The sequence below is a fragment of the Taudactylus pleione genome, unplaced genomic scaffold (genome assembly GCF_031769625.1).
Source record: "Taudactylus pleione unplaced genomic scaffold, aTauple2 ptg000408l, whole genome shotgun sequence".
Taxonomy (NCBI): Eukaryota; Metazoa; Chordata; class Amphibia; order Anura; family Myobatrachidae; genus Taudactylus; species Taudactylus pleione.
The window spans coordinates 9,291,024-9,317,907 of NW_028284810.1; the positions used below are offsets into that span (position 1 = coordinate 9,291,024).

Consider the following 26,884-nt stretch of genomic DNA (forward strand, 5'->3'; position numbering starts at 1 on the left):
TTTTTTGATACATTTTTATATAACATATAACTTAACCCTCTCATTTATACTGAGGTGCCAGATATAGTTCTTTAGTTAGCATAGAGACAAAACAAGGGATCTCCTTTCCACCAATGCTGGATTCATACTCTACAGCCACTTTATGGTTGACTCTGGTCAAAATTTGCATTAATTCAAGTTTCCTTCCATATTCTTGCAGCATCTTACACAGGGATTGGATGAACCAGGAGCCGTATACTGCGTTTCTCCATGCAAAGTACCCTACAGATACAAAGAAGAGTACAAAGATCATTTTCTCATTTAGCCTTGGATTAAGGACCTGATTCTGAGTCGCACGCAGACATGGCCACGTCTTTTGCTGTAGCCATGTTTCTGTCTTTATGCTAATGCTGCGGCCGATTTCATCAAAACTGAGACGCCCACTTGCAGTGTCTGGTGCTTGTGTAAAAGCCGTCTCGGTGCCTCATCGGATGCATTATCAAAACTTGCACCAGACCTATGACAGGTGCAGTTTTTCGGCTGAGTATGGCGCCCTTTGCGAGCAGTTGTGCGTCTTTAGATGCAGCCGCTGACAGTAACACGCCTGTATCTGCCTAGCCACTCCCGTCACCTCTAGGTCTGATTCAGATAAGTACGCAATGCCGATATTTACGCAGTTGAATGAATATCGGTCAGCTGCGCATGCATCACGGTTGCACTGTGCAGGCGCCAGGGTACCTTAGCGATGCCGCTTGCAGTGAGGATTTTTTGTAAAGTGATTGACAATCAGGGGCCGTTTACGGGGAGTGGTGGCAAAAACGCAGGCGTGTCACAGCCATTTTTCGTGCATGTCTCAATCTACAACTGCGAACCTGTGCGCAGATAAAGTAGTTCCAGAGTTTCAGTTGAGGCGGCCATTCTGCACGACCACTGGTTACTCAGATGGCCGTTGATCGAATGATCTGCGATGGTGGCTGCATATGTACACACAGATTTGCAATGGTCACAGTGGGCATCTCAATACATATCCTGGCATCTGCGACATTTGCATATTTCACAAAGCAGCTGTGTGCAAGATCGCAGTGCGATTGCATTAGCGTACGTCTCTGAATCAGACCCCAAGAATTTTTAGCACATTCCTGAAGACATAGAATTGCAAAATAGTTGAGACTTAGGGCCTGATTCAGCAAGGATCGCAATTGCGATTACGCACACAATCGGCCGATTGTTGCGTTCTGCGCATGTGTATGCATCGCAGTGCAAGTGCCCAATCCAACTACTGCGATCGCAGTGACTACGCATACCCATCGCAGAGTGATTGAAGTACCGTTTGGGGTGATGACGGGGGGGGATTCGGCCGTTGCAGGGGCGCGCATTAATTAATAAATTAGCCACTGCCATACCATACACAGCTTGGGCTTTCACTGCCTTACGAAGAGGTTAGCAATTCCTGAGTAAGGTCAGAGCTTGTGCAAGTGTGCCTGAGGCTGCGATTGTACTCAATGTTACCGATGGTTTCTCAGTCTTGCTAAGTATTACGGATGTATGTAAGGTAAGGTGGGTGTCCTTATGTTATGCTGCGACGGCATAGCAATCGCAGTGGATTAGCATACTATTGCAGTGAGACTGTGTGCGTAATTGCTATTGTAATCGCAGTTGCGATCCGTAATGAATCAGGCCCTTATTTGGATGTTGTTCCAGAGCAAAATTATTTAATAGAAAAAACATAAGTTCCCTAACAGGCTAAATTCCCCATGTATGTGTGATTATTGTTTTAAAAACAAGTAGGCCAGGAAGACTTTTAAATGATGGGGGACTCCATTTTAGATACTGTGGTACTGCAATGACTGTTAGTCCATCCATGATTCATTAAACTGCCCTTATGGATAACCAATGACTTGTAGCTATAGTCGCTGACCAATACGGCTATAACTAGCAATTTTCAGTTGCCACCCTGGAATGGTCCAGCACATTGCTAAATACATTCTGGACCTCATTCAGAATCGGTCGAAGCGGCCGCACGGTCGTACGCCACCGATGTTCGCTATACTGCGCATGCGTAAAGTTCGCAATGCGCGTGCGCAAACTAGCCGCTACGATCAGAAATTTCTCTCTCGTTGAACACAGCCAGGTCGGTAGTTTGAGTGACAGATGGAGGCGTTTGTGGGTGGTAACAGGGGAAGGTGCTTGAAAACGGGGGAGTGGAGATCCGAACGCAGGCGTGCCTCATTATGCGAACAGCGTTTTATGGGAATGCATACGGATTATGGGAGTGCATAATTAACAAAGTAGCATCATGGCACATGTGACATGGGTGGTTTTTACACTGACATGATCGTAGAGCTTAAGAGAGGGTATGGTCAACCTTAAGCTCTACGACCAGTGCCGATGGTTCCCGATGGTCTCGATTAATTCTTATATGCCCGGAGATGACGTGCAAAGCGTACGAGAAGGGGGCTTCCGACCGCTTCCTCCCCTTGGTCGGCCAACTACCGATCCGAACTTAGGGACGCAACTTGCGAGGGAATCATTTGAATATCCGGCCCCTTTTTCCGTACGACCGTGCGGCCGCTTCGACCGACTCTGAATGAGGTCCTCTGTCTCTATCCAGCACAGCCTGCTCTAGAAGATCATGAGTTCTGCTACCTTCAGAAGGCTTTGAGGTGCCTGGCTGAAATATGGGAAATGTGCAGCGCTGGCCTTCCAAAATGTGATATTCTGCAACACCAGAGCTCTAAGGGTTAATCCGGGTAGCTGACAGATATCTGGTTATAGAGCCCAAGTGAGTTACCTGCCAGGATATTATTTGGTGCCCAGGCTCTCCTCTCCAGGCTATTCCCATTGTCATCCCTGTGCCCTCGATGGAGTCGAAGGATTTCACAGGTAAAAGCAAAAATCTCCTTTTTTTGGCAAGTTTTTTTAGTAGGGCGCTTGCAAACCTTAACCCAGCCCTGCCGCCAAAAGCAGAGTGACAGTAGAGAGAGATCACTGCTACCCCGGCAGTGATAGGAGGGAATCAGTGAAGAGTGCATGATCCTGGAGTAGACACCCATGGGTTGGCCACCTAGAAACTGATACTATTATCCCTTGTGTTCCCTTGTATATATTGTTTATGCAGTGGCGTCATGAGGGTGGTGCGGGCCGCACCCGAATGTCACCCTCGGAGGGGGTGACACCAAAATGCCGGCTCCTCTGCAGTGACAGGAACAAGCCGACAATGCTGACAGCCCAGTCTCCGGGGGCAGCCCAGCATCTCCGGCGATGCTGGGCTGCCCCCGGAGTGAAGTCATCGGGATTGTCTACTGAGGTACTTTGGCTGAGCTGTTTCAAGGCACCACTATGTAACACTTATTTTTTTATATCACTCTTTTTGCTTGTTTTTATATATGTAACATCTTTCACATATTTATCTCTCACCCCTGTAACACTCCTAACACAAACTAGCTGCTCTCACTTATCTAATACACTTTAACACTTCACTTATTGTCTTTCACTAGTGTGGTGCCTTGGGGTGGGTTGGTTGGGCTGGCTTGGGGATGTCCCGCACCCCAGGCTTGTACCCCAATGATGAGATTACCTGGACTTTGGCCAAATTATACAAAAAAACTCTCTTATTTGATGCAAAATGTATTATAAGTTTGTATAGTAATGTTTGTATAGTGCACCTATTTTCTGTTTGTATATGTATGTATTTAAAGTCTCAGTAGGTAGCACTTCTCATTACTTATAGCTGTGCATTCTAGGGGCCCTCCCCTATTTATGTGCTTTATCACCACAGTGAAGATGACTAAGAAGGTTTTTGTGTTCTTGCAGACTATGGGGCATATTCAGTTGGGGGCGAGGTTTAGTGAGGTAAAAAGCCTCGCACCCATTTGGATTACCGCGGGAATGTGCGCTCCCAATGCCCATATGTCCAACTAAAATAAAGTGGTCGCAGGGTTTTCAAAGCTGAAAACCCTGCGGCGCGTAAATAAAATAGATTTAAAAAAAAATACCTGTTCAGGGGTCTCTGATGGTCTTCGCGGCTCCCTCTGAACTCCCCTTCCTCTTGTCACTTGGTAAGGGGTTACTGGGAGTCCCGGGAGGTGCTAGGGCTGTTTTGAGATGTAGTTCTTCCAGTGCCGGCTACAGGGGGAGTATACACTCACATGTGGGGGAGGGGTCTCGCACATCGGGGGTCACTCACATACACAATCATACACACACTCATACACACTTACAAAAACTCACTCATCCTGCTGCAGAAGACCCTGCTCCCGACGCTGGATGCAGAAGATACCTCTTAGGAAGGTGAGTATTAAGGACTAATTAAGTTAATTGGAAACTTCCAATTGCTTAATTAGTCCTGAGAGGGAGGTGCCGCCGGGGTCCCGTAACAAGTACAGCTGATTCTTCTTAAAATTAACAATTTTAGGAAAAAATCAGACTTGCTCTGGAGATGTGAGAAAAAAGACGCAGTGATTTCTATAGAAATCACTGCGTCCCATTTCCAGTCACCTAATTGAATAGCAAAACCCCGCTGCTGCGGTAAAACCCTGCGCCGGTGTTTTATTTAAAAAGCCCGCCCCCAGTTGGATTCCCCCTATATATTACAGATATGAAAACACTAATAAGTCACCGTTACACAACATAATTTTACTAAAATGTACAGGTATACTTTGCTGATGATATAGCATGACATGGTTTTATTACCATTTCTATGACATGGCTGCGATGTCATTTTATTGTATGTTAATATACTCCCTTTCAGTAAACATTACAAACAGTGAGGCTCCTTCCCAATTACAACACACACATCCAACACTTATACATACATTACATCCTACCAACTCCAAACACATACACACTTTTATTTATAATAAATAGATAAGAGTATAAGCTTCAATATTCCACAAACTCCAATAATTAAATATTGGATCTAATGTGGTAAGAATATTGTTGTAAATGCTCATTACTATAATAATAATTACTACTATTTCTTGCTACAGGAGTGACACAGGGTGACTGCCTCCTATACATTATGTATGGTATTTGTGTTAATATGTCTTACCCATGGGTGTAGAATAGGCATATAAGAAATCTGCTTCTTTTGGAATTTGTGGAGCTGAACGTCTCTCCTCTGAGCTGCTGTCTGTTTCTATTCCAAAATCATATTCCTCTCCTCTACATGCCTGGTTCATTGAAATAGTGAAAATGCTTTTCAGTAAGTAAAACAAAGGGGAAACATGTATTCATACACTTAAAATATCAATAGATATCAACTGTAATAACATTATATTTGTAATAATTACATTGGTCAACAACAATTTTGTCCCAAGGGTTTTGATGGGTGTTCTAAGAAGATGTAGTCGGCATCCTGACACACACCGTGCCAGTGGTCAGAATCCCGGCGGCTGCAACCTCGACAGTGAGTATTAGGGGTTGGGGTTAGGCCAGGAGTAGCCAACCAGTCAGAGGCAAAGAGCCCAAAAATATCTAGGTATGTCAAAGAGCCGAGATCATGTGCACACCGAATACGCATGTGCAAAAAGGGGTGTGGTCAGCTAGGCCCCGCCCCCGGTCTTATGTTTGTAGGAGCATGTAAAAGCGCATGCACACAATCCCCGTGGAGGTACCTATTAAAAGGGAAAGAAAAAGCCAGAACAATATAAAAAAACATTGAAAAAAAAACAGATCCACATAAAATACACGAAAACAATCCAGATCCACATAAAATACACTGAAAAAGCCACATACACAAATAATACACTGAAAAAGCCACATCCACATAAAATACATTACAAAACAAACAGATTCACATAATACAATCCAAATCTGCCTGGTGTCACTCCAGCCCCTCCATGTGTCACTCTAGTCCCCAATTTGTCACTCCAGCAGTCCCTAATGTGTCACAACAGCAGCCCCTTTATGTGTCACTCCACCCCTCCATGTCACTCCAGTTCCCCTCATGTGTCACTTCGGCAGCCTCTCATGTGTCACTCCAGCAGCCCCTCCATGTATCACTCCAGCAATCCCCCATGTGTCACTCCAGCAGCCCCTCCATGTATCACTCCAGCAATCCCCCATGTGTCACTCCAGCAGCCCCTCCATGTATCACTCCAGCAACCCCCCATGTGTCACTTCAGCAGACCCTCATGTGCCACTCCAGCCCCCACCCCCCTCTATCCCTGGGCCTCTCCAGTCCAGCCACCTTACCCCGCACTCCCTCCCACTCCACAGGCCACTCCAGCCCCCCAAGTCACAAATAAAATGATTAAAAAAAAAAAACACAGCTCGTATCCTGTTGCGACTGTCAGTGTCACATAGGTAGGCTCTGGTGTCTGCTACCGCATCCTCCTCATGACTGCAGGTTGAGTCACAAGTTGAGCTTCGCTCCTGTTTTTGCATGACATCACCACATCGCCCATATATGCCTCTAGAGTGGTGCAGACTGCTGCAATAAAGGACAAGTGTCCTCTGAACAGCTGCGCGCCTATCAGAGGAGGGGAGCCACATCAGAACAATGGAAGAGCCGCATGTGGCTCAAGAGCCTCAGGTTGGCCACAGCTGGGTTAGGCTGTGGGAAGGGAGGGTTAGCCTGTGGGTCGAGGATTAGAGTTAGGCTGCGGGAGAGGAGCATTAGGGTTAGGCTTTGGGAAAGGTGGGGTAGGGGAAGGGTTAGAATACTTATCTGCATGCATCGGGATTTCCACTGTCGGGATTACTCTGTCGGGATTCTGACCGCCGACATTATCAGCGCTGGGATCGCGTACCCAACCTGTTCTAAGTATACTTTATTATGCTGAATCCAAATAAACAATAAGAATAGAGACAAGAGCTATAGCAAAATGTATCTTAATAAACTAACAAAAGGACATTTGTCAGAAGCCCACCAGACATAAAAATATGATACATGTCTTAATAATAAATCCTATATGAAGTTGTGCTAGAAAATGGCTTCTGTTCAGCCACCAACATTCCTAAGATAAGATAACGCATATTTAAAAGATGAAAGGGTGTCAAAAAAAGTTGCAGGTTACTAGGTATTCGAAAGAGGTGAATAGCTCATTAATGTGATATTACCCACAGCCTATTAATGTCTTAAATTGCTGCAAGTCCTCTTTATCAGGTTACAATTCAAGTTGAAAGCTACTAAATATGTATGATTAAGATAAAAAATTTAATTAATCTATTTTAGCTAATGGCTGTACTAGCCCTTGTCTAAGATGTAATTTAGTCTGCTTCCTCTGTCTAGAAGCCTGCGATTATCTTGTCCATATTTCTAAATTTTCCCTCTCCTCTGTTTCTGTCCCCTTCTCCTTTAAACACATCTTCATCTTATTTATCCTCAAGAAACCCTCACTTGACCACAACTATCCATCTAATTACTGCTCTCTCAATCTCCTCCCCTTTGCCTTTATGCTGGACACGATTGTCTGTCTCTTTTTCAACTCATTCAAATTCTCCTATGATCTTCTCAACCGCCTTCAGTCTGCCCTCAACCACCTACATTCTCCTGAAACTGCTCTTATTAAGGTCACCAATTACCTCCACACCACAAAATCCAAGGGTGATATATCTCTACTCATCCTCCTGGACCTATCTGCTACATTTGTTTTTGTAAAGCATCCTCTCCTTCAAACTTTTCATTTGCTGGGTCTATGAATCTGTTTTCTCATGGCTCACCTTCTACCTGTTCTTTTCTGTCTCTTGCTCTGGCTCCACCTCCCATCTCTCCCTCTTTGAGTTCAATTGTCTGTTCTTGGCCCCCTTGTCTTCTCCTTTAATACCACCTCCCTTAGAAATCTCATCAGCACCTTCGGTCTCCAATACCATCTATATGCTGATGACCCCCAGTCTACGTCTCCTTCCATGACCTCGCTCCATCCATCCTCTTTTGCTTCTCTAACTACCTTTCTGCCATTTCCTGCCTGGATGCCCCAGAGTTTTCTGAACTTTAACATGACCAAGACTTAACTCTTTTCTCTTTATCTGCGTTATTCTCAACTCCTCTCTCGCCTTCATTCCCCACATTCATATTTCTCAGTCCTGCCACTTCAACCTTTAAAACCTCTCCTGGATCTGACCCTTCCTCGCCCACCAAATCACCCACTGTAGCTTTCTCCGATCTGGCCTCCCCTTCACACATTGGCATGACTTGGGTTGATGTCACTCAGTGTGCTATTCTGGACTCCTGTGTGCCCCCTGGTGTATGACATTTTGGGCACATGACCTGTCACTCTACCCATTTTCGTCACACTGGCAGCTTGCCAGCGCTCTGGGGCCTGCTGGGCATCCCCCAGTCTCTCCCGACTCAGTATTAATGACGAGCGCGTCATCCATCAACGTTGCTTGGTGACATCATCCAAGGGAGTGACACCAAAATAGTAGAACAATGCTTCTATTTTTTGTCACCTCCTTAGAGAGTGCCACCTGGTGCAGTCCGCACCCCCCAGTGATGCCACTCCCCTCTCATGCCTACTCAATCTCTCATTCATACTACTGCTCTTCTCATTTTCCTCTCTTGCCATACAGCATCTGTCTCCCCCACAACCAGATTCACTGGCTTCCTATCCCCCACAGAATCTAGTTAATCTTCCCTACATTTTCATATAAAACTCTCAACTACTCCCTACCCTGCCTCTACATCTCACATCATCTCTGTCCACACTCCCTCCCACACTCTATGCTCTTTCTACTATCATATCATCTCAATCCTTTTCACTACCTCTCTTGTCACCTCTAAGATTTTGACCTGTGTACCCCTCCTCTGGATCTCACTCCGTCACCAAGTCAGACTTTAAACCAGTTTTAAGTGCACACTTAATACACACTATTTTATTAAAGCTTACCAACCCTCCTCATAACTTGCCACTTATCTTCTCAACCCCTGCACCCTATATCCTTTCCGATTCACGCTACAATTGTTAGTCCTGTCGCCTAAGTATGTATTCTTTGATGAGGCGAGTCCTCTTCCTCCTAATTTCGCCCATGTCACCAGTGCTTCTCCCACTTGTCTCCTACTCCCTTTAGCAACTCTGACACTTCTTGCACATACAATGTGTAGAAGATCATTGAGTGCTAAGCTTATTCCCCTTTTACTTGTACTACCCAGTTTGTGTTATTACAGTAATGTATTGATACCTATTGCAGTGTTTTTAAGTTTTCCTCAATAAAGGCACACAAACCCAGGTGTCATTTGATGCTGGTTTCTGTGCTGAAGTGTTATTTCTACTATAATTTAGCTTCTTCCTTATCCTGGCTGCCAGTTGCTCAAATGGCCACAATACTGCTCACTCCAAGAGAATTGATCTGCTTTGTCCAGGGATGTTTATATACCAGGGAGTGCAAAGCCTCACTGCCAATGATAGCTTTCTTGCTGCCATTCTTTTGCATTTCATGTTGACTATTATCTGCTAAACTATGTTTGACCTTTGCTTGTTCCTGGATTCTTCTTGCTTGCTGTGAGTCCTGACCTTTGCCTTTTTATTGACACCCCTTGCCTGCCAGCCATGATGTTTGCCTGTTCCTTAAATATCTTTGTCTGTAGCCAACCCTGACCCTTTCCTGTTCCTGGACTCTCCTTTCCAGCTACCAGCCCTGACTATTTCGCAAGTCTTCATAATAATAGATAAATACCTACTAGTAAACACCTACTACTCTGAGCATGTAGTTCTAGGGGCATCAGAGTACCAGTGACTGTAATGGGCCTATTGGAAAGGCCACCTGCGGGCCTTTCCCACTTTCCATTGGCTGACCTTTCCCATTGACGGGATGCATCGCATTCAAAATGAGATGCTTGATGCATCCCGCCAATCATTGCATACATGCCATATGCATTAATATTTAAGCAAAGAACAGCTTTTCCAATAAGAGCTGTCCTTTGTGGTGTAGGGACTGCTAGGTTTATGACTCAGGAGTCCTTCTGCGCATGCGCGAGCCACGGGGGACCCTGAGAATGAACCTATTGGATCCCTTTAAGGGAAGTCTCCCAAAAAGAAACCAATACGCTTCTATTAGGCAATGACATCTATAGATAACATATCAGCCTATCAGGTCCAAGCTCCAGAAAGCGCTTTTACATGGATATTGCTGGAAATCTGGATACTGTGCACTTTTTCAGCTCTGGACTTTGCAAGATCACCTAATCGGTCATCCCTCCTTTCAGGGCCTGATTCAGCAGAGGATGCAGTTGCTATCGCAGCTGCTAACATGGTAGCAGCTGCGATAGCACTAATATGGTAATGCAGCAGGAGGCGTCATGCATTACTGATCCAAATTGCGTTGTACAATGCAACATTGGATCACCTCCGTGATCATTGGCCGCCTAAGTGACCCATGGGGTCACGCAAGCTGGCCACTGCAGATGCACAAAAGAGACCAGGAAATCTCCGTCAGGTAGCGGTGATCCTGACCTCATCACTCCATTTTGGGAAATGGAGGCCGTCGCCTCCCCCTCCTCATCCCAAAATGGCAACAGACTGTCAATCACTGACAGTCTGCTGCCAAACTCTGAGCCTGATTCATTATGAATCGCAACTGCAACAGCGCATGCTGTTGCGTTCTGTGCATGCATATGAATCGTGCGCGAAGGCTACACTGCGATCGCACTGTGAATACGTAGAGCATGATAAGCCATCACAGAGTGAGTGACATTTAGTCAGCATTTGGGGATGGTGATGGGGGAGAGGTCGGAGAACCTCAGACATGCCAGTCCGTTTGAACGCCATTGCATGGGCGTGCCTAAATTAGCCACTGCGATGGCATAGGCAGCTTGTGTACTCACTGCGTGCAACGAGGTTAGCAATTCCTAAGTAAGGTCAGGGCTGCTGTAATTATGCGTAAGGGGCCGATGTTACCGATGTATACGCAAGACTGTAAGGTATTATGATGGTGGGATAGCGGTAGTGGGAGGCAGTGGGCGCCTCTATGCTGACAGTGCAACGGCATTGGGATAGCATTCATTAGCATATTTTCACAGTAGACCTGCATGAGATTACAAAGCTGCGATCGCAATAGCAATCCGTAATGAATCAGGCCCTCTGTGCGACATTGCAGACCCGTACTGCACATGCACATTACGGTTCCAGTGCAAGCGCAGATTCATGACCATCGAGATCTGTGTGATTTCTCCTCCTGTGTCCTCTGCTGAATCAGGCTCTCAGACTTGTACATTGAAACAAAGGCCCTCATTCAGAGCCGTTCGCTATTTGCGGTCGTTCGTTCAAAAACAAGGGGTGGCTATTCAAATGATCCGTTCGCAATTTGCAGTTTGTTCACACCTCTAAGTCTGAACGAGCGAGGAAAACATACGCTCGTTTATTTGATAAAAACGCCCCCTGCCCGCTCGCACCATACGTCATGTCCGCTATTTATTTGATTAATCGAGTACATCGTACAGCGTATGAACTGCTCGCTATTCTTGTGGTTGGTTTTTTCAACCGCTATTTTGCGAGCAGTTCTGAGTTTAAAAAAACCAAGTGACGTGGTCAATGACGCTGCTGGATTAATTATGCACACCATTAAAACGCCCGTTTTGACCTTTAAGCACGCCTGCGTTCGAATTCTACTCCCCCGTTTTCAAGCACCTTCCCCTGTTACCACCCACATACGCCTCATTCTGTCACTCAAAATAGCAGGCACTCGCTATATAGCGTACAAACGATTTTCGGCCGCACTGACTGGTTCGCGCATGCGTACTAAAAACCGTACGCATGCGCAGATGTGCGAACATCGCTCGGAACGAGCGTACTGCCGCTAACGAGCGGCTCTGAATGAGGGCCAAAGTTACAAATTTGAGATAGATTACTAGTGTAAGTACAGTATATAGAAATACACAATTGTTACCTGGATAAAAAACAGCTTTGGTTTCCCAGCAAGGCTCTTGCAATTGTTCTTATTGAAAAAATTCACCAACCAGTTTATTGTAAAAATTTGATCGCGTGCAAAAATCCCATCTTCACTACCATGGCTCAGGACAGCACAAACAAAGCAGCTTCTCTGACTGTGGTCCTTTGCGGCAACTATGATCATAATACATAAAAAAAATGTATAATGCAATGCTTCTCCCGTTTCCTACGGCTTAATCATAATGGCACCATTACGGCAAGAAATTCATGTAGATGTAATATTTTAAAACGAAAAACACTTTTATCTAATAACGTTTTTACATTTGGAATCCTATATTGCTTATTAAGAAAAGTAGGTTTATGAGTATACATAATTTTATTAAAATTATTAAAAGTTATAATTAATATCGCTGCAACCTAAACCGATTCCTACAATGTTCAAACTTTGCAGATTATCCCTATCTCGCTGGTAGCTCTTCCAGTTTTCCAGGACATTTGCGCTGGGAATTAAGTGCACCTGAATTAACAGCTAAAGGGCCGTATTCAATTTAACGCAAAAAGCCGAGATCCGCGGAAAAGTGTCGCCGATCTCTGCTTTTCGTGTGGCGGAAACTTATCTCCGTATTCAATTCCACCTGCTTTTCGTGTACGCGGAAAGTCAATGCAATGTAATAGGCGAAAAAGATTCGCCTCTGAATAGCAGGACAAAATAAGTGCAAAAATGTTATTTTGGGGTACAAAGGTGGGGAAACCACTCTTGGGACAGCCCCCCAAAAGACAACTGCGTCAAAAATTCCCCAAAAAAAGTTAATAACACCCCAAAAAAGTACTTTCATTTTGGTGGTTAAAAAGTGGGGGGACAAGCATGAAAACTAGCGAAATAGACTTTGTGGGGGCAGGTGTTATTAGGATTGCAGGTGCATGTAGCAGTAGCGTTTTTTACGTTTTTTTTAACTTAACTTTAGAGACTTTCAAATACGCTAGTACCCATTTTCAAGCACCCCAAATTTGACAGGACTACTTATTTTCACCAAAAAATACTGCTTTATGCCATTCTTCACCACTTGTGCAAAGACGCTAATAAGAAGCTATTGAAACAACTTAAGTACCCCAAAATAGCTTTATTAGGGCTATTCGGGCACATCTACATTGATCCCCAATGTTAGTGCATGGGGAGTTCAGGCTGATTTCCGCTTGTTCCAACTTCGCGGCTTGCCGTTTTCGCGTGGTTTGGAATTGAATAGGGCAAATAGCGGGGGCGCGCACGATAAGTTTCTGCATCCAAAACAAGCGATGGAGGCAGAAAGTCAGGCAGGCAAAATTTTATCGCGGACGTGAAACTAATTGAATACCGCCCTAAGTCGGGGAAGGATCCAACTTTATTTTGCACACAGTAGGAAGTTTTATTGGCCTTTATCGCCAGAGAAAATGTGGAATCACATTTAATTTTCAGGATCAGAAAAGTATTTTGTCAAGAAAGCAAATAACAGCAGAGTTGTAATTAGCTCCAGATGATCTATGAAACACTGTGTATCTCCATGGCAACATGGCACCTGGGGGATTATTTAGGGGTATGTACAATTTAGAAAGGTGTGATGTAGGGAGAAATGTAATGGAGTGCGAATTGCTAATCTTGCTGGGTGAGTTGAAAATTGGTGTATGTATTAAGAGCAAATATCACCAGAAAATGAAAGATTCTTCTTCAGGGTCCATAGGGATCCACAGGGATACCATGGGAATATTGTGGTTGGAGAGATCCAGGCACCAAACAAGTTAAAGCTTCAGCTCTCAGGATGCCTCGGGTCCTCCTCCATATATACCCCACCCCTAGCCACATGCATTCAGTTGTTCGTTTGGTGCGGCTGGATTAAGATGCACCACTGTAACAGGGGACTGCTCTGCAGTCCCTAGCTTTTATTTTAGGTTTTATTTTATTTCTATGTTTTTGGGTTAGCAGTACTAAGCGTCTGAATTAAGACTCATATACTGCGACTCCATCTACCTCCGCTGGACCGCAACACCAGTAACAGGGCTGGTGATTCCAGCGGGTCTCAGCTGAGCTTGCTAGCAGCGATGCTGGGACCTGGACTGCAACCGGATGCACGGAGATGTCAGGTAAGGCGATTCCTCACTTACGGGGAATCATGCGCGGCAGTCTTTGCTTCCGGCCAGAGCCGGATTTAGACCTCATGGGGCCCTAGGCAAGATACCGGTTTTGGGGCCCCCCTCCCCCAAGCAATCCATAGCACTATACTTTCATTCCAAAATCATGCTGCTGTACAGCACCCTGATAAGCCACGGCCTTGAAACGTCAGCTATATATGTATAAAAACTATAAATACACTTGATTTTTGCTAAGCTTTTCAGAGTTTGGCCCCACTGATTGCCCCCTCTATAGCTCTCACTGCCAGTCCATATTACACTGACTCACTGCCCTCTCACAGCGATCACTCATTCAGCACACTGACCTTCATCCCAACTCACTTGTTTCCCCCCATAGCACATCGACCCCCCAATGCACAAACTGACCCAGTTACTGCCCACTTCACAGCACCACATACTACCCCCTTCACTGTCCCCTCACAGAACCACGTATTAACCCCTCACAGAACTACATACTACCCCATTCACTTCCTGTCTCACAGCACAGAACCCCTCTCCCCTCACAGCACAAAAGCCCTGTCACCTCAGAGCACAGAACCCACTCAGCACAGACCCTCTCCCCTCATGCACAAACCCCTCTCAGCACCCCTCTCCCTTCACTACTTACAGCACAGACCCCTTTTACCTCTGAGCACCCCTCTCTACTCACAGCACAGACCGCTCTCCCCTCTCAGCACAAACCCCCTCTCCCTCACTGCACAGACCCCCTCTCCCCTCAAAGCAGATCGCCCCTCTCAGCACAGATCCCCACTCTGCCCTTTCAGCACAGACCCCTCTCAGCACAGACCCCCCCCTCTGCCATCACAGAACAGACCCCCCCTTTGCCCTCACAGCACAGACCCCCTCCTCTGCCCTCACAGCACAGACCCCACTCCCATCTCCTCACAGCACCTTTCTCCCATTTCCCCGCCAAACGTATCTGCCGGGAACACTTGTATTTGTGCCGCGGATCTGCATGGCTCCTCGAGTGTCTCATCCTCTGCCTCCCAGACAGTATAATTGTGATATGATGTGATGATATCATGTCGTATAACTGAGCAGGGCCAAGCCTCCTGAATACGCAGGGAGAGGGGTCCAAGTGAGTTACTCACCGGCGCTCTACACATAATGATAGAGCCGAGCCGGCCCAGGCCTGCAACCTTGCCTCCTCCTCCCCCGTGCTGCTGCTATCAGACTCATAGCTGCATTAAGACTTTGGAGGGCCTGGGGCACTTAAGGCAGGGGGGTCCTAAAGTCTAAAATGAAAATCATAGTGTCATCAATCACTAGAGAGAGAATTACCGTATGGTACAATTATTTGGTGAATATTAATATTATATATAGCATATAGGTATCCTGTAGAAAGGAAGAGGCTGCACCCCACAAACTTTTAAAATAGTTTAAATCTGTTTTAATAGTTACCGATATTTCAAGACCTCTATCAGTCTTTTCCTCAGGGTACAGACTTACACTAATTTAAAAGTATGTGGAGTGATGCTTCTTTCTATCTACAGGATACCTATATGCTTCTACTAACGTAGGAGGGCAGCCCGGCATACTGTTTCTTTTCCAGAGTGCCAAACTTCACACATTGGCTGGGATGTACTAAATGGGAAAATGCAGTAAAACACCATAAACGGGGGTATAACCACATTTTCTTTATGTACTAAGCACCTCGTCCCAGAGGGTAACGCCACCATATGTTCTTCGGCACTAACACTGTGTAGTGGCTAACGTTGCTCAGGTGGCCTCCTCTCAGACAGTATATGTATACATATATATGTATACACACACATATATATATATATATATATATATATATACACATACACGAACAAACAAGAAAAAGGCGGCACACCCAGATTGAAAAAAACACAATAATAGCCGGTGCTTTACTGATGACGGGGGGCTGACCCCGAAACGTTGATGAGTAAAGCACCGGCTATTGTGTTTTATTCAGTCTGGGTGTGCCGCCTTTTTCTTGTTTGTATATGTGGAGGGATACATTTCCCCAGGGTGAGCACCTCAGCAAGCAACCCGTTAGTAGCTTGGATCAAGTATGAGTGCCAGTAACCTTTGTGATAGATTGATAGATAGATAGATAGATAGATAGATAGATAGATAGATAGATAGATACACACACATAAAATATATATATAAATAAACAATGTACAGACCGGTACGCCAAAAAACAACAGGAGTATCTGCAGGCGGTGCCCCCACAAAGAGTCCAGTATACATATGTAAGGTGCGGCACTCGTCCCAAAAGAATCATCCAAGTCAGGTATAAAGTTATCGACATTTCAGTGTTTTTAATACATTATCTTCAGGATACAAAAGAAAAAACAAGCCATCTTACCTTATAAACACTTCACCCCTGAATACCTGACGCGGATGATTCTTTTGGGACGAGTCCCGCACCTTACACACATATATATGTGTGTATGTTGCCTTGACAAAAGGACGAGTGTCCTGAAACGTTGGCTAGATGGATTTATATGTGTATATACTGTATATATTTATACACACGTACGTGCGTGTGTATATATATATATATATATATATATATATTATATACATACACATGTACATACATATATTATACTTACACATGTACATACATATATATATACACATACATATATACAGTACACATACACATATATATATATATACATACATACATATATACACATATATCTACATATATATACACAATACACATACATATATATATATATATATACATACAATACATACATATATATATATACATATATATATATATATATATATATATATATATATATACACACACACATACATATACATATATATATATATATAAATATATATATACACACACACACAAATACAATGCTATAGGACCCAGTGCCTTCAATTACAGTAATTATATTTTATTTGGTGATAAAAAAAAAAAAAATACTGTCTGTCTTACTTTTATGATGATGTTGACAGACTCACAGCCGCCCTCAGTTGCATCGCGGCATGTTCCAACTTCCACCTTCTCTTCTGGGTTGAGCTTATTTCCCCTGTGGCTGTGCCCAGCGCCCGCCCCTCCTTTCCACGTCACACCCTCTCTTCCCTGCAGCCTGCGCGCCAACCAGTCACTGGGAGACGCAGGCTGCTACTCGGCATCTGATTGGTCCACCGCCGGCCCGGCAATTTAGCACTGCTCTGCGGCGCCGGCGGGGACTCTGTGAATGCTGCATCAGTGGCTGCGGATCGCGGGATCGGATCCAATCTGCGGCGGGGGGCCCGGGAGGACTTGCCTCCAATGACCACCCCCCCCACCCTTTAAACCGGGATTGATCAGACTGCTTCCTCCCCGGGCCCCGGCTGGTGCGCTCAAAGCTCAGAGCAGCACTGCAGGTTCTCTCCAGGGCCGGATTACCGAGGGGGCCCGGCTGTATTGACACTGTCTGTTATTTCTGTCTGTCAATTCTAGCTATCACTGTTTTTTCTCGCCATCCCCTTGGGGTGGAGGTTTTTATTTGAGTACTTCACATTCATTAAGATTTTGTGAAGACTGTCACATAACATTGCGTTTATTGCCTTTATTTTGAACATGTCAAAGGATAAAGGAAAACAGGAGTGGGAGCCCCCTGACTTTTTTGTCTCCTCAGGACGTAAAGGATGGTTTGTGTGTTGTCTGTTATAAAGAGCCACCTCACCAGTCCAGTTTACCTGTTTCTGAACAAGAGCCATCTTGGGTATCCTCTTTGTCCCAGGTAATGAAGCAATTTGTGGATCGTATGGCTGCTCCCACACTTCCTCCTTGGATGGGGGTGTTCACAGCATGCCATATTTGCACCTCCTATGCATCATTCCTGGAAGGATGTTTATCACCATTCTAGTCAGAGTATGGTACCATCTAATGTTGAAAGCAGATCGGTAGTTACTGTATCTTTTTATCAGTCTGCTCAACATATAGATACAGACGCATCATCAGAGGAATCAGATGATGTGCATGGTTCCTCTCAAGGGTCTAGCTCAGGGGAGGAGGACCATCCGTCCACAGTGGATGTTCCTTTGGTGAGGGTGGTTAAATCATCATCCTATTCTGAATCTAAAATCCCTCAACAGGTTTATCCATGTACCCAAGTTTCGTATGGAAACTCTACAGTCAATTATTTTGGCAATGGAGCCTGGGGATTAAATGGACATTCAGGATGCATATCTGCATGTTCCTTTTCTGCCATCCCACCAACAATTCTTACGGTTTGTTGGCCTTTATCAACATTACCAATTTCAGGCTCTACCCTTTGGCCTATTTACGGCCCCCAGGGTAGTTACCAAAATAATGTCGGTCATGACCGCCTATCTCAGGCAGGGAGTTGAAATACTATCAATTCTGGATGACCTTCTGATAGTGGCACAGACTCTTGTGGTTTTACAAAACCATCTTCAACTGACCATAGCCTGCCTACAAAAGCACAGCTGGATCATCAATTAGAAGAAATCATCGCTTTCTCCAACGCAGCAGATGGTACATCTGTGAGCTCTTCTGGATTCTTGGGCACAAATTGGTGTTTCTGCCAGAGAACAAGATTGCTGTTCTATCATTGCGATTATGCAAGCTGCTACACAAGCGAAGGGTATCCGTTCTATTAGCGATGCAGGTCCTGGGATCAATGGTATCCACATTCGACATGGTGGGGTATGCTCAGTTCCATTCCAGGACTCTGGAAATATTGATCCTCTCCAGGTGGAAGGACAGTGTCATCTAATAAGGTCCCAGAGGATCCTTCTCACTCCCTCCAGTGGTGGCTAAGAAAGGATTATCTGAACAGAGGGCACCCATTCTGGATTCCAAATTGGATGATTCTCACCACGGACGCCAGTCTTCGCGGATGGGGGGCAGTGACAGGTCATCACACCTTTCAGGGAAGGTGGACAAATCAAGAAAGTAATTTGCCCATAAACATTCTGGAACTGCGAGCAGTATACAAATCACTTGTCAGGGCACAGGACCTGCTCCAGGGCAGGCCGGTTCAGATCCAGTCCGACAACAGTCACCAGCACATACACGCCGGAGAGTGGTCTCTCCATCCGGGAATGTTTTAGCTTCTGGTAAACAAATGGGGTCTACCAGAAGTAGATCTCAAGGCATCATGTCACAACCACAAGGTCCCCAGGTACGGGTCCAGGTCCAGAGACCCATCAGCAGCCTTTGTGGATGCACTGGCTGTAAGATGGGACTTCAAGCTGGTGTATCTATTTCCTCGGATTTCTCTACTCCCAAGAGTTCTCCGAAAATTCAAGCAGGATGACGGAACAGTAATACTGGTGGCTCCGGCTTGGCCTAGACATCACTGGTTCACCGGCATACAGAATCTATCCATAGACAGTCCGTATCCTCTTCCTCGCAGGGTCCCTTCCGGCATCCGGACTTGGGGCCTGATTCAACTTCGGGAATAGAATAAGATATAGCACGTAACTGATCATCTTGGTGAAACCATGTTGCACTGCAGGTGGGGCAGATTTAAAATGTGCAGAGATTTAAATTTGGGAGGGGAGTGTCCAAACTGACATTTAAATTACAGTGTAAAAATAAAGCTGTGCAGTATTTGTGGGCTACATGCAAAAGCAGCCAGTATTTACCCTGCATGCAAAATAAAATGTATGTAGTTGCACCCGTTGCATTGCAACATGGTTTGTCCTGGTTCACAGTTATTTGCTACAGTATATCTTACTCTATTCAAAAAAGCTGAATCATGCCCTTAGCTCGTCTGGCTTTGATGGCGTGGCTCTTGAATCCCCCATCTTAAGAGCAAAAGGTTTTTCCAGGTCTGTAATTTAGACGATGCCCACATCTGTTACAGGGTTTGGCATTCTTTTGGTCAATGGTGTGCCCACAGACAGTATGATCCTAAAGTGTTCAGGATTTCCAGGGTACTGGCTTTTCTCCAGGCGGGTTTAGACTGTGGTCTCCGCCTGGCCACTTTGAAAGTGCAGGTTTCTGCATTGTCAATCTGGTTCCAGAGGAAGAATGTCTCATTACCAGATATATTTTTTTTCAGGGAGTTCTGCGAGTTCAGCCTCCTTTTCTTCCACCGGTAGCACCGTGGGATTTGTCGTTGGTTCTTAAAGGGCTACAAGCTCCCCCATTTGAACCCTTGGACTCTGTAGATTTGAAATGGTTGACAGCGAAGACACAACTTCTCGCTATCTCTTCTGCACGCAGAGTCCCTGATTTGGCAGCGCTGTCTTGTTGCTCCCCATTTTTTATTTTTCACCAGGATAGAGCTGGTCTTCGTACAAGGGAGGGTTACCTTCCTAAGGTAGTGTCCCGTTTTCATGTGAATTAAGAAATTGTGGTTCCAGCTTTTCAGGCTCCAGATCTTACTGTAGGTGAAGCCTCCCTGGATGTAGTTTGTCCTCTCCGTATTTATGTGGAGCATATAAACTGTTAGAAAATCAGATGCTCTTTTTGTATTATATGGTTTTCACAAACGAGGATGGCCAGCTAATAAGCAGGCTCTGGTGAGATGGCTATGCATGACTATCTCTCAGGCATACACACAGGCTAATCTCCCTGTCCCAAGCACGGTGACAGCACATTCTACTCGGTCTGTAGGGCCATCGTGGGCATTTAGTCGTGGTGCCTCTGCTTAACAGTTGTGTAAGGCTGCCTCGTGGTCTTCTGTCCACACTTTTCTTAGGTTCTATGAATTTGATACTTTTGCCTCTCAGGATGCTCCCATTGGGTGACGAGTTCTCCTTTCTGCTCAGGAGCGTCCCTCACTCTAGGGGAACTGCTTTAGGACATCCCCATGGTATCCCTGTGGATCCCTATGCACCCTGAAGAAGAAAATGGTAGACTTACATAGATAACTCCTTTTCTTCGAGGTCCATAGGGTCGACAGGGCACCCACCCTGGTGCACCTGGCTGCATGGGTAATTTTTTCTTTCAGTCACAGATTCCCTCATCTTGTGTAAGAGTGTTTTTGATGTACGATTGCTCTTCCTTCTCCTCTTTCCTTCTCCTGCCTTGAGGCTTGTTAACAAAACTGAATGCCTGTGGCTAGGGACGGGGTATATATGGAGGAGGACCCAAGGAGCTGAAGCTTTAACTGTTTGGTGCCTGGATCTCTCCAACCACAATGTCCCCATGTTATCCCTTTGGACCCTATCTACCTCGAAGAAAAGAAGTTATCTAGGTAGGTCTACCATAACTCTAATTTTTTAAAGCTAGAGTCACTGCAACTTGCTGGCCCGATTTTTTCAGGGTTAATCAGCTCTATTGCCTGTCATATTGTAAAAAAAAATCCCCAATATAAACAGACACCCCCCCCACCTCCAATATAAAGCCCCACCTTCTTAAACAGGCCGTGTTACTTTGCATTAGTTGGTACAGACCTCTACTTTTAGAGTTATACAAGTGCATTACTGGGAAAACATAATATTGACTAATGAAAGGCTGTTCCTAATAGGCAAGCCTGCCTACTTTCAAAAGGGTAGCCAATCTAAACTCATTTGCATCAGGAAAGCTCCACTTAATGAGCATTTTTCCCCCTATTCCCTTAAGCTATGTTGGATCAAAAATGAAGACTAAGAGAGGTAAGTACAGCAACCACTACACTACAGAAAATAATTGGAGGACAAAATTTATATAATCAATAAGGCAGCAAAAAATTATTAAAATAAGGGGCACACACAATTATTTTAAACTACAAATAGCCACAGATATTCATTTTATGAATTAAGAGGGTAACATTTTTTTTCATTAATATAGACCCAATTTTTTCTACACTGGCAGCAGGTTTCAATAAACTGACTGGTTGAGACTAAACCGCTGGTGAATTAGGGGACTTAAACCCACAGCAAATTGGTGACACACTCCAAAGCAACATCAAATTGAAGCCTAAAACCAATGTTGATTTACCACAATTCGAACTGAAGAATATTTGCCCGGTAATGTACTTTGTAAACATCAACTATGTGTTAATTATCTGTAGTACAACTAGCCTCAGTATAAAAAAAATGTATAATATTTTATAAACAATGTATATACAGCACATAATGTATGAAGTTTTGTCATAACAAACATGGATAAACTGGCATTCATCATAGTCATTAAATTCTTCAGCTAGCACGTCATTTAGAAAGGGGCCAATCTGAATCTGTAACTGACCTTTCTGTAGAACATTTTCTATCTCCGTATATGACAGATTTTCTTCTGTTCTCACTTGAAATCCTAATTTTTGAAATGTGTTCTGGAGTGTGTTCTTGTCTGCGTGGGTGCCGTCACGCCTTGGCAAACCTTCACAATGAGTACACAAGTAATTAACATTACATTACATAAACCTATGTATCAATACATTGAGAAAGCAACAAAAAAATAGGCAAGGAACAATGAAACAAAACAGAAGAACATAAGATTCATCAATGTATAAGTTATATGAGCACGGTTTGTGCATCCAGACAAGAAGTGTGTAAATTCTCAGAGCTGGTATAATGATATAGTACAGAGCATATGCAGATCATATAAATCATGTAGTGGTCATACAATTAGAGAGTGCATAAAGGATGAACAGTGGATGAAAGGGGTTGGGTTTGAAATCCCGGCTGTCGGGATGCCGCTGGTCAGAATACTGTAAGCAGATCCCGACAGTCAGAGTTCCAACACCCATAGAGAACAGTAGTATTTGTCTAACCCGTAACCCTCCCTCCCCGGTGTCTAACCCTAACCTCCCCCTCTACTGCCTAAACCTAACCTCCCCCCACCCTAAACCTAACACGCCCTCCCCGTTGTCTAAACCTAACCTCCCCTAGTGCCTAAACCTTACCTCCCCCTCCCCGCACCCTAATCCTAACACTCCCTACCAGGTGCCTAACCCTCCCCCTAATGCCTAACCCCTCTACCTAACCCTAACCTCCCCCTAACACCCCGATACTTACCTTTAGGATGCCGGCGGTCGAGATACTGGTGCCGGGATCCTGACCTGTCGGGACTTTGGCGCCGATATTCAGACCGTCGGCATCCTGCACGCCGGGATGCCGACTACATCCCGATGAAAGGGTAGATGTGGGGGACAGACGTGAGATTTAAGATTCAGAAGGCCAGGCTCGTTACAGCTTACAGCCTAGAGAGAGGGGAATTGTTTTAAGCTGGGTACACACCGAGTGATATAACGGCAGTTCAATCGAACGGCCAATACATTGCGAGCGCGTCGGCTGGTGTGTACCCCCGATATTTCTGTGAACAACATAGTTCACAGATATATTGCATTTGCTGTGCGGCACAGCTGATGAGCGATATATTTGCAGATATACTGGCGCATCTGCCTGTGTGTATGGGTGGTCCGCCGTCTGCCCGTACACTTGCTGCAAGGACTGATGTCACAGCCGGGCGGGCAAATTAAAATACCCTCCCAGCTGTGACATCAGGACGATATGTCTAGCGTCCATCAGTGAGTGTGTATAGCTTACCTGATTGGCCGTTGTGTTGGCGGATCCGCCCATTGGTGGATCCGTCGGCACAGTGTGTACCCAGCTTTACATTACTGCTGATCCAATGTGTATCTGATGATACATGACACTGTCAATCTAATTAACTCTATAAGTAAGGGAATCTAATTGTGTTTGATTAAACTTGGCTGTTCACAGTATTAAAAATAACTTAACCTGCTGGCTCTCCCCAACACAGTGATAAGTAATAGTTTAAGCATAGTATTTTAGGAAAAATACAACCTATACATTATTATTTGCCTACTGTCTTCCTTTGTACAGAAAGGCTACAAGATCAGATAAAGAGAGAAAAGTTATTATGTGGCTCCAGGGCCTGGCATCTTGCCATTAATAGCTGTACATTTGTAATGTGGTTAGTTGCACAGTGTGTGGGCAGAAAACAGGGTGTGAGTAATTTATGGGCACGCATAGCTGTACATAATTAGTGTAACACTTACAGTTAATATGCTGTATAATATATACCTTGGATGTCAAAGCGTTCCATGTTAAGTATTAAACAAAGACTCTTTTCAGGATAATCCATCTTGTAATAGTGCTGGTTACCAACATTTACATTTTTTGAATCGACATCGGCTTCATTCCCCCTGTAAGTGACATTAGCAAAAGAGCAGAAATACAAGAGGAGAGAGTTTGCAGGAAAGTATAAACGTTATATCCTGTTTATGCAAAGGGAAACTACAGACTTTATGTTTTATTGGAGAACAACCCTGAAATTAATCGCAGCCCTGGAGGGTTTAGGGGCTTCTTCAATTAGATAGTGACAAGTGAGTTAAGTGGTTAGAGAGTTCATCATTTTACTTTTTATTGTGGTTGTGATCTAGGACTTATCTCAGTACATAGCATATTATATTCCATTGTAAGTGATTATATTCATTTATTAGTGGTAGGAGACCAGGGGTGTGGTATAAAAGGTCGACATTCAGAAGGTCTACACCACAAGGTCGACTGGTTCTGAATGTCAGCAGTGAAAAGGTAAATATGGTCATTAGGGCGAGCATCATTCTGTATACATATATTTAGGTCGACAGAGTTAAATGGTTGACATTTAACATGTCGACTAAGAAATGTCAACACATGGTTGTTTTTATTGTTATTTTAGCCTAACCTTGAAAATCATGAAAAAATCTTGTGTAGACATTTTAGTGTCAACCATTTAACCCTGTGGAACTAAATACATGCCTACAGAATGATGGTGGACCTAATGACCATGTCAATCTTTGACTGCTGACATTCAGAATTTGTCATCCTGAACGTCATCCTTATTATTGTCGACCAATTGTCCGGTATCCGAGACCAGAGCCTGCACTGGCAGTTGTTAGAACTACAGCTGATAATAAACATAAAATAATGTACTCTATAGGCTGAATAGGTAGGGAATCACTTTAGGTGTAGAACTCCTTAATGATTATGAACTTACAATGAAATCCCTCTCCAGCACCTATAGACACTTATTTCTCCAACTTACTGTCTACTGCATTCCTCATGGAGTACACTCAGGTGAGAGGCAAAATAGATTTCAATGCAGAGATCTTCCATTCATATGTGATATGCCTTAGGAAACGGATCACAGAGGAACATGTGGCGTGTCCTATTTATCTCTTTGTAAAATCCGTGATCCTTATGCTCATTAGTACACTGCAAGTAGCATAGGGATGAGCACACTGAGGCCTTATTCTGGAGAGTTTGATCAAACATCTAAAGACAGCAAGTGCAGGTGTTGCTCATAGCAATCAGTTAGATCCTAGCTATCATTTTAAAGAATGTATTAGATAAATGATAGCAATAATCTGATTAGTTGCTATAGGCACTACCTCTATTTGTGCTCTTTAGAAGGTTTGATAACTCTGCCCTAGATGTATTTTTACTTCTGTATTGTGTGTTTTGCAGCCTATGTCATAGATACTCTGAGAACAAAGACATTTTATCAGCATATCTGACATAGATGCCTGAGGTGATAAATACAGTACATCTTGGAGCAGCTCCACAATATATTACTTTTGTCTGCAAGTTTGGCAATCACCCTTATTTTTGGAGCAGCTGCTCCATTGGTCCACTACTCCACTGCTTGATACATCAACCCCTTTATCACCATATCTGACACATATAGTAGATACATCAGTCATTACCATCAATATCTTCTCTGGGTAAAGCTCTTAATGGCCCGGGGAGGAAATTGATAATGATGATAGATATAGGTTTGGTTTAAAAAAAAATCTATAACCTTCCGCAGAACATGCTAAACATACACCTGCTAAAGGGCACATCTAAATATTCTAATTCTAGCTAGGACACATTCTTAGGGGCATGCTTAGTATGTATTACTGTCTTTCATGTGTAAGTGAACACCCCACATCCAAGTCTCCTGGCACAGGGGCCGTAAGTGCAACATGGGAGTAACTCTAAATCTAAGCACTGACTGCAATAAGAAGGCAAACTTTCCCCCAGCCTCTAGCGGCCCAGACATTTCTGCTCATTACACTACATGTGACAGCAAACTACATTACCATATAAATGTGATCAGGGACAGACAAGGTGCGTACACGCTACACGATATGCTCTCTGAGCGATATCGTGTAGTGTGTCCCCGGCAGGCTGTGCTCAATGTCGTTCATGACATTGAGCACAGCCGCTGAACGATATCATTAACGATATCGATCAGCGCCAGGCTCTCTCCCCCATTCCCCAACATGCAGCAACCTGACCCGGTCGTCAGATTGTGCTGCATGTTCAGGCGATGGACAATGTCGGAAACGACCAGCGGGAGTGCGCATCGCTGGTCGTTTCCGACATAAAAGTGCACGATTTGTGCACGATTACTGAGCGATTGCACGATTACAATGTCGTAATCGTGCAGTCGCTCAGTAATATCGCCCAACCCACCATAAGTCCTTACGTGTTATCCATTTCTTCCGCCATTTTCGAAAACCAGTTCAATGGACTCAATTATCTCTTTGTCCTCGATGTTCTGTGTCCCCTCTCTGCAGACGGGATGACATGAATGGAAATATAATCAATAAAAATCTGTAGAGTTACAGTATGATTGACGGAAGTGTAACACGTCTGGAAATAAATATTGAGGCAAAATGTAAACTTACCCAGAAACTTGTGTAATTACTTTACCAGAAAATAAACATGATGAGGTGCAGCCTGATATCTAAAAAAGAATCCGGCAGGTATTTGCTGATATGCGTCAACTGTAACAGTATATAAAGAAAATTGCTGGCATTTTAAAATGATTTGTATGAGGAAGAATGTGAGGACAAAAGTGAAACGTAGACAGCAGGCAATAAAAGAACATATCCGGGGTGCTGTAATACGATCTCTAACCTCACCTATACAGTGATAAATGTAAAAAGTCTGTTAAAATGTTACATACAAGAAGTAAACATGGCACAACCAATAACCCAGCAATTCTATCCGTATACAGAAAAGCAGCCTGC

At 44.3% G+C, this 26,884-nt stretch overlaps 1 protein-coding gene across 1 annotated transcript; it reads right to left on the bottom strand.

Annotated features, from left to right (window-relative positions):
* LOC148506319 (caspase-3-like) lies at positions 1 to 26,884 on the bottom strand. The gene is made up of 7 exons (XM_088446955.1): positions 26,540 to 26,884; positions 26,338 to 26,422; positions 23,907 to 24,028; positions 22,108 to 22,236; positions 11,806 to 11,981; positions 5,030 to 5,150; positions 1 to 261 (listed from the first exon to the last, which is right to left on the bottom strand). Exons 2-7 carry the CDS (start codon positions 26,358 to 26,360, stop codon positions 41 to 43), a joined length of 792 nt encoding a protein of 263 aa, XP_088303081.1. The 5' UTR covers positions 26,361 to 26,422; positions 26,540 to 26,884; the 3' UTR covers positions 1 to 40.

Excerpts from the sequence above, each read along its gene's own strand:
- LOC148506319 (XM_088446955.1), bottom strand. The coding sequence starts at position 26,360 with ATGGCGGAAGAAATGGATAACAC. Across the intron at positions 24,029-26,337 it reads GCGGAAGAAATGGATAACAC|GGGGAATGAAGCCGATGTCG; the intron begins GTAAGGACTTAT and ends TGTCACTTACAG. Across the intron at positions 5,151-11,805 it reads CAAAGCTGTTTTTTATCCAG|GCATGTAGAGGAGAGGAATA; the intron begins GTAACAATTGTG and ends TCAATGAACCAG.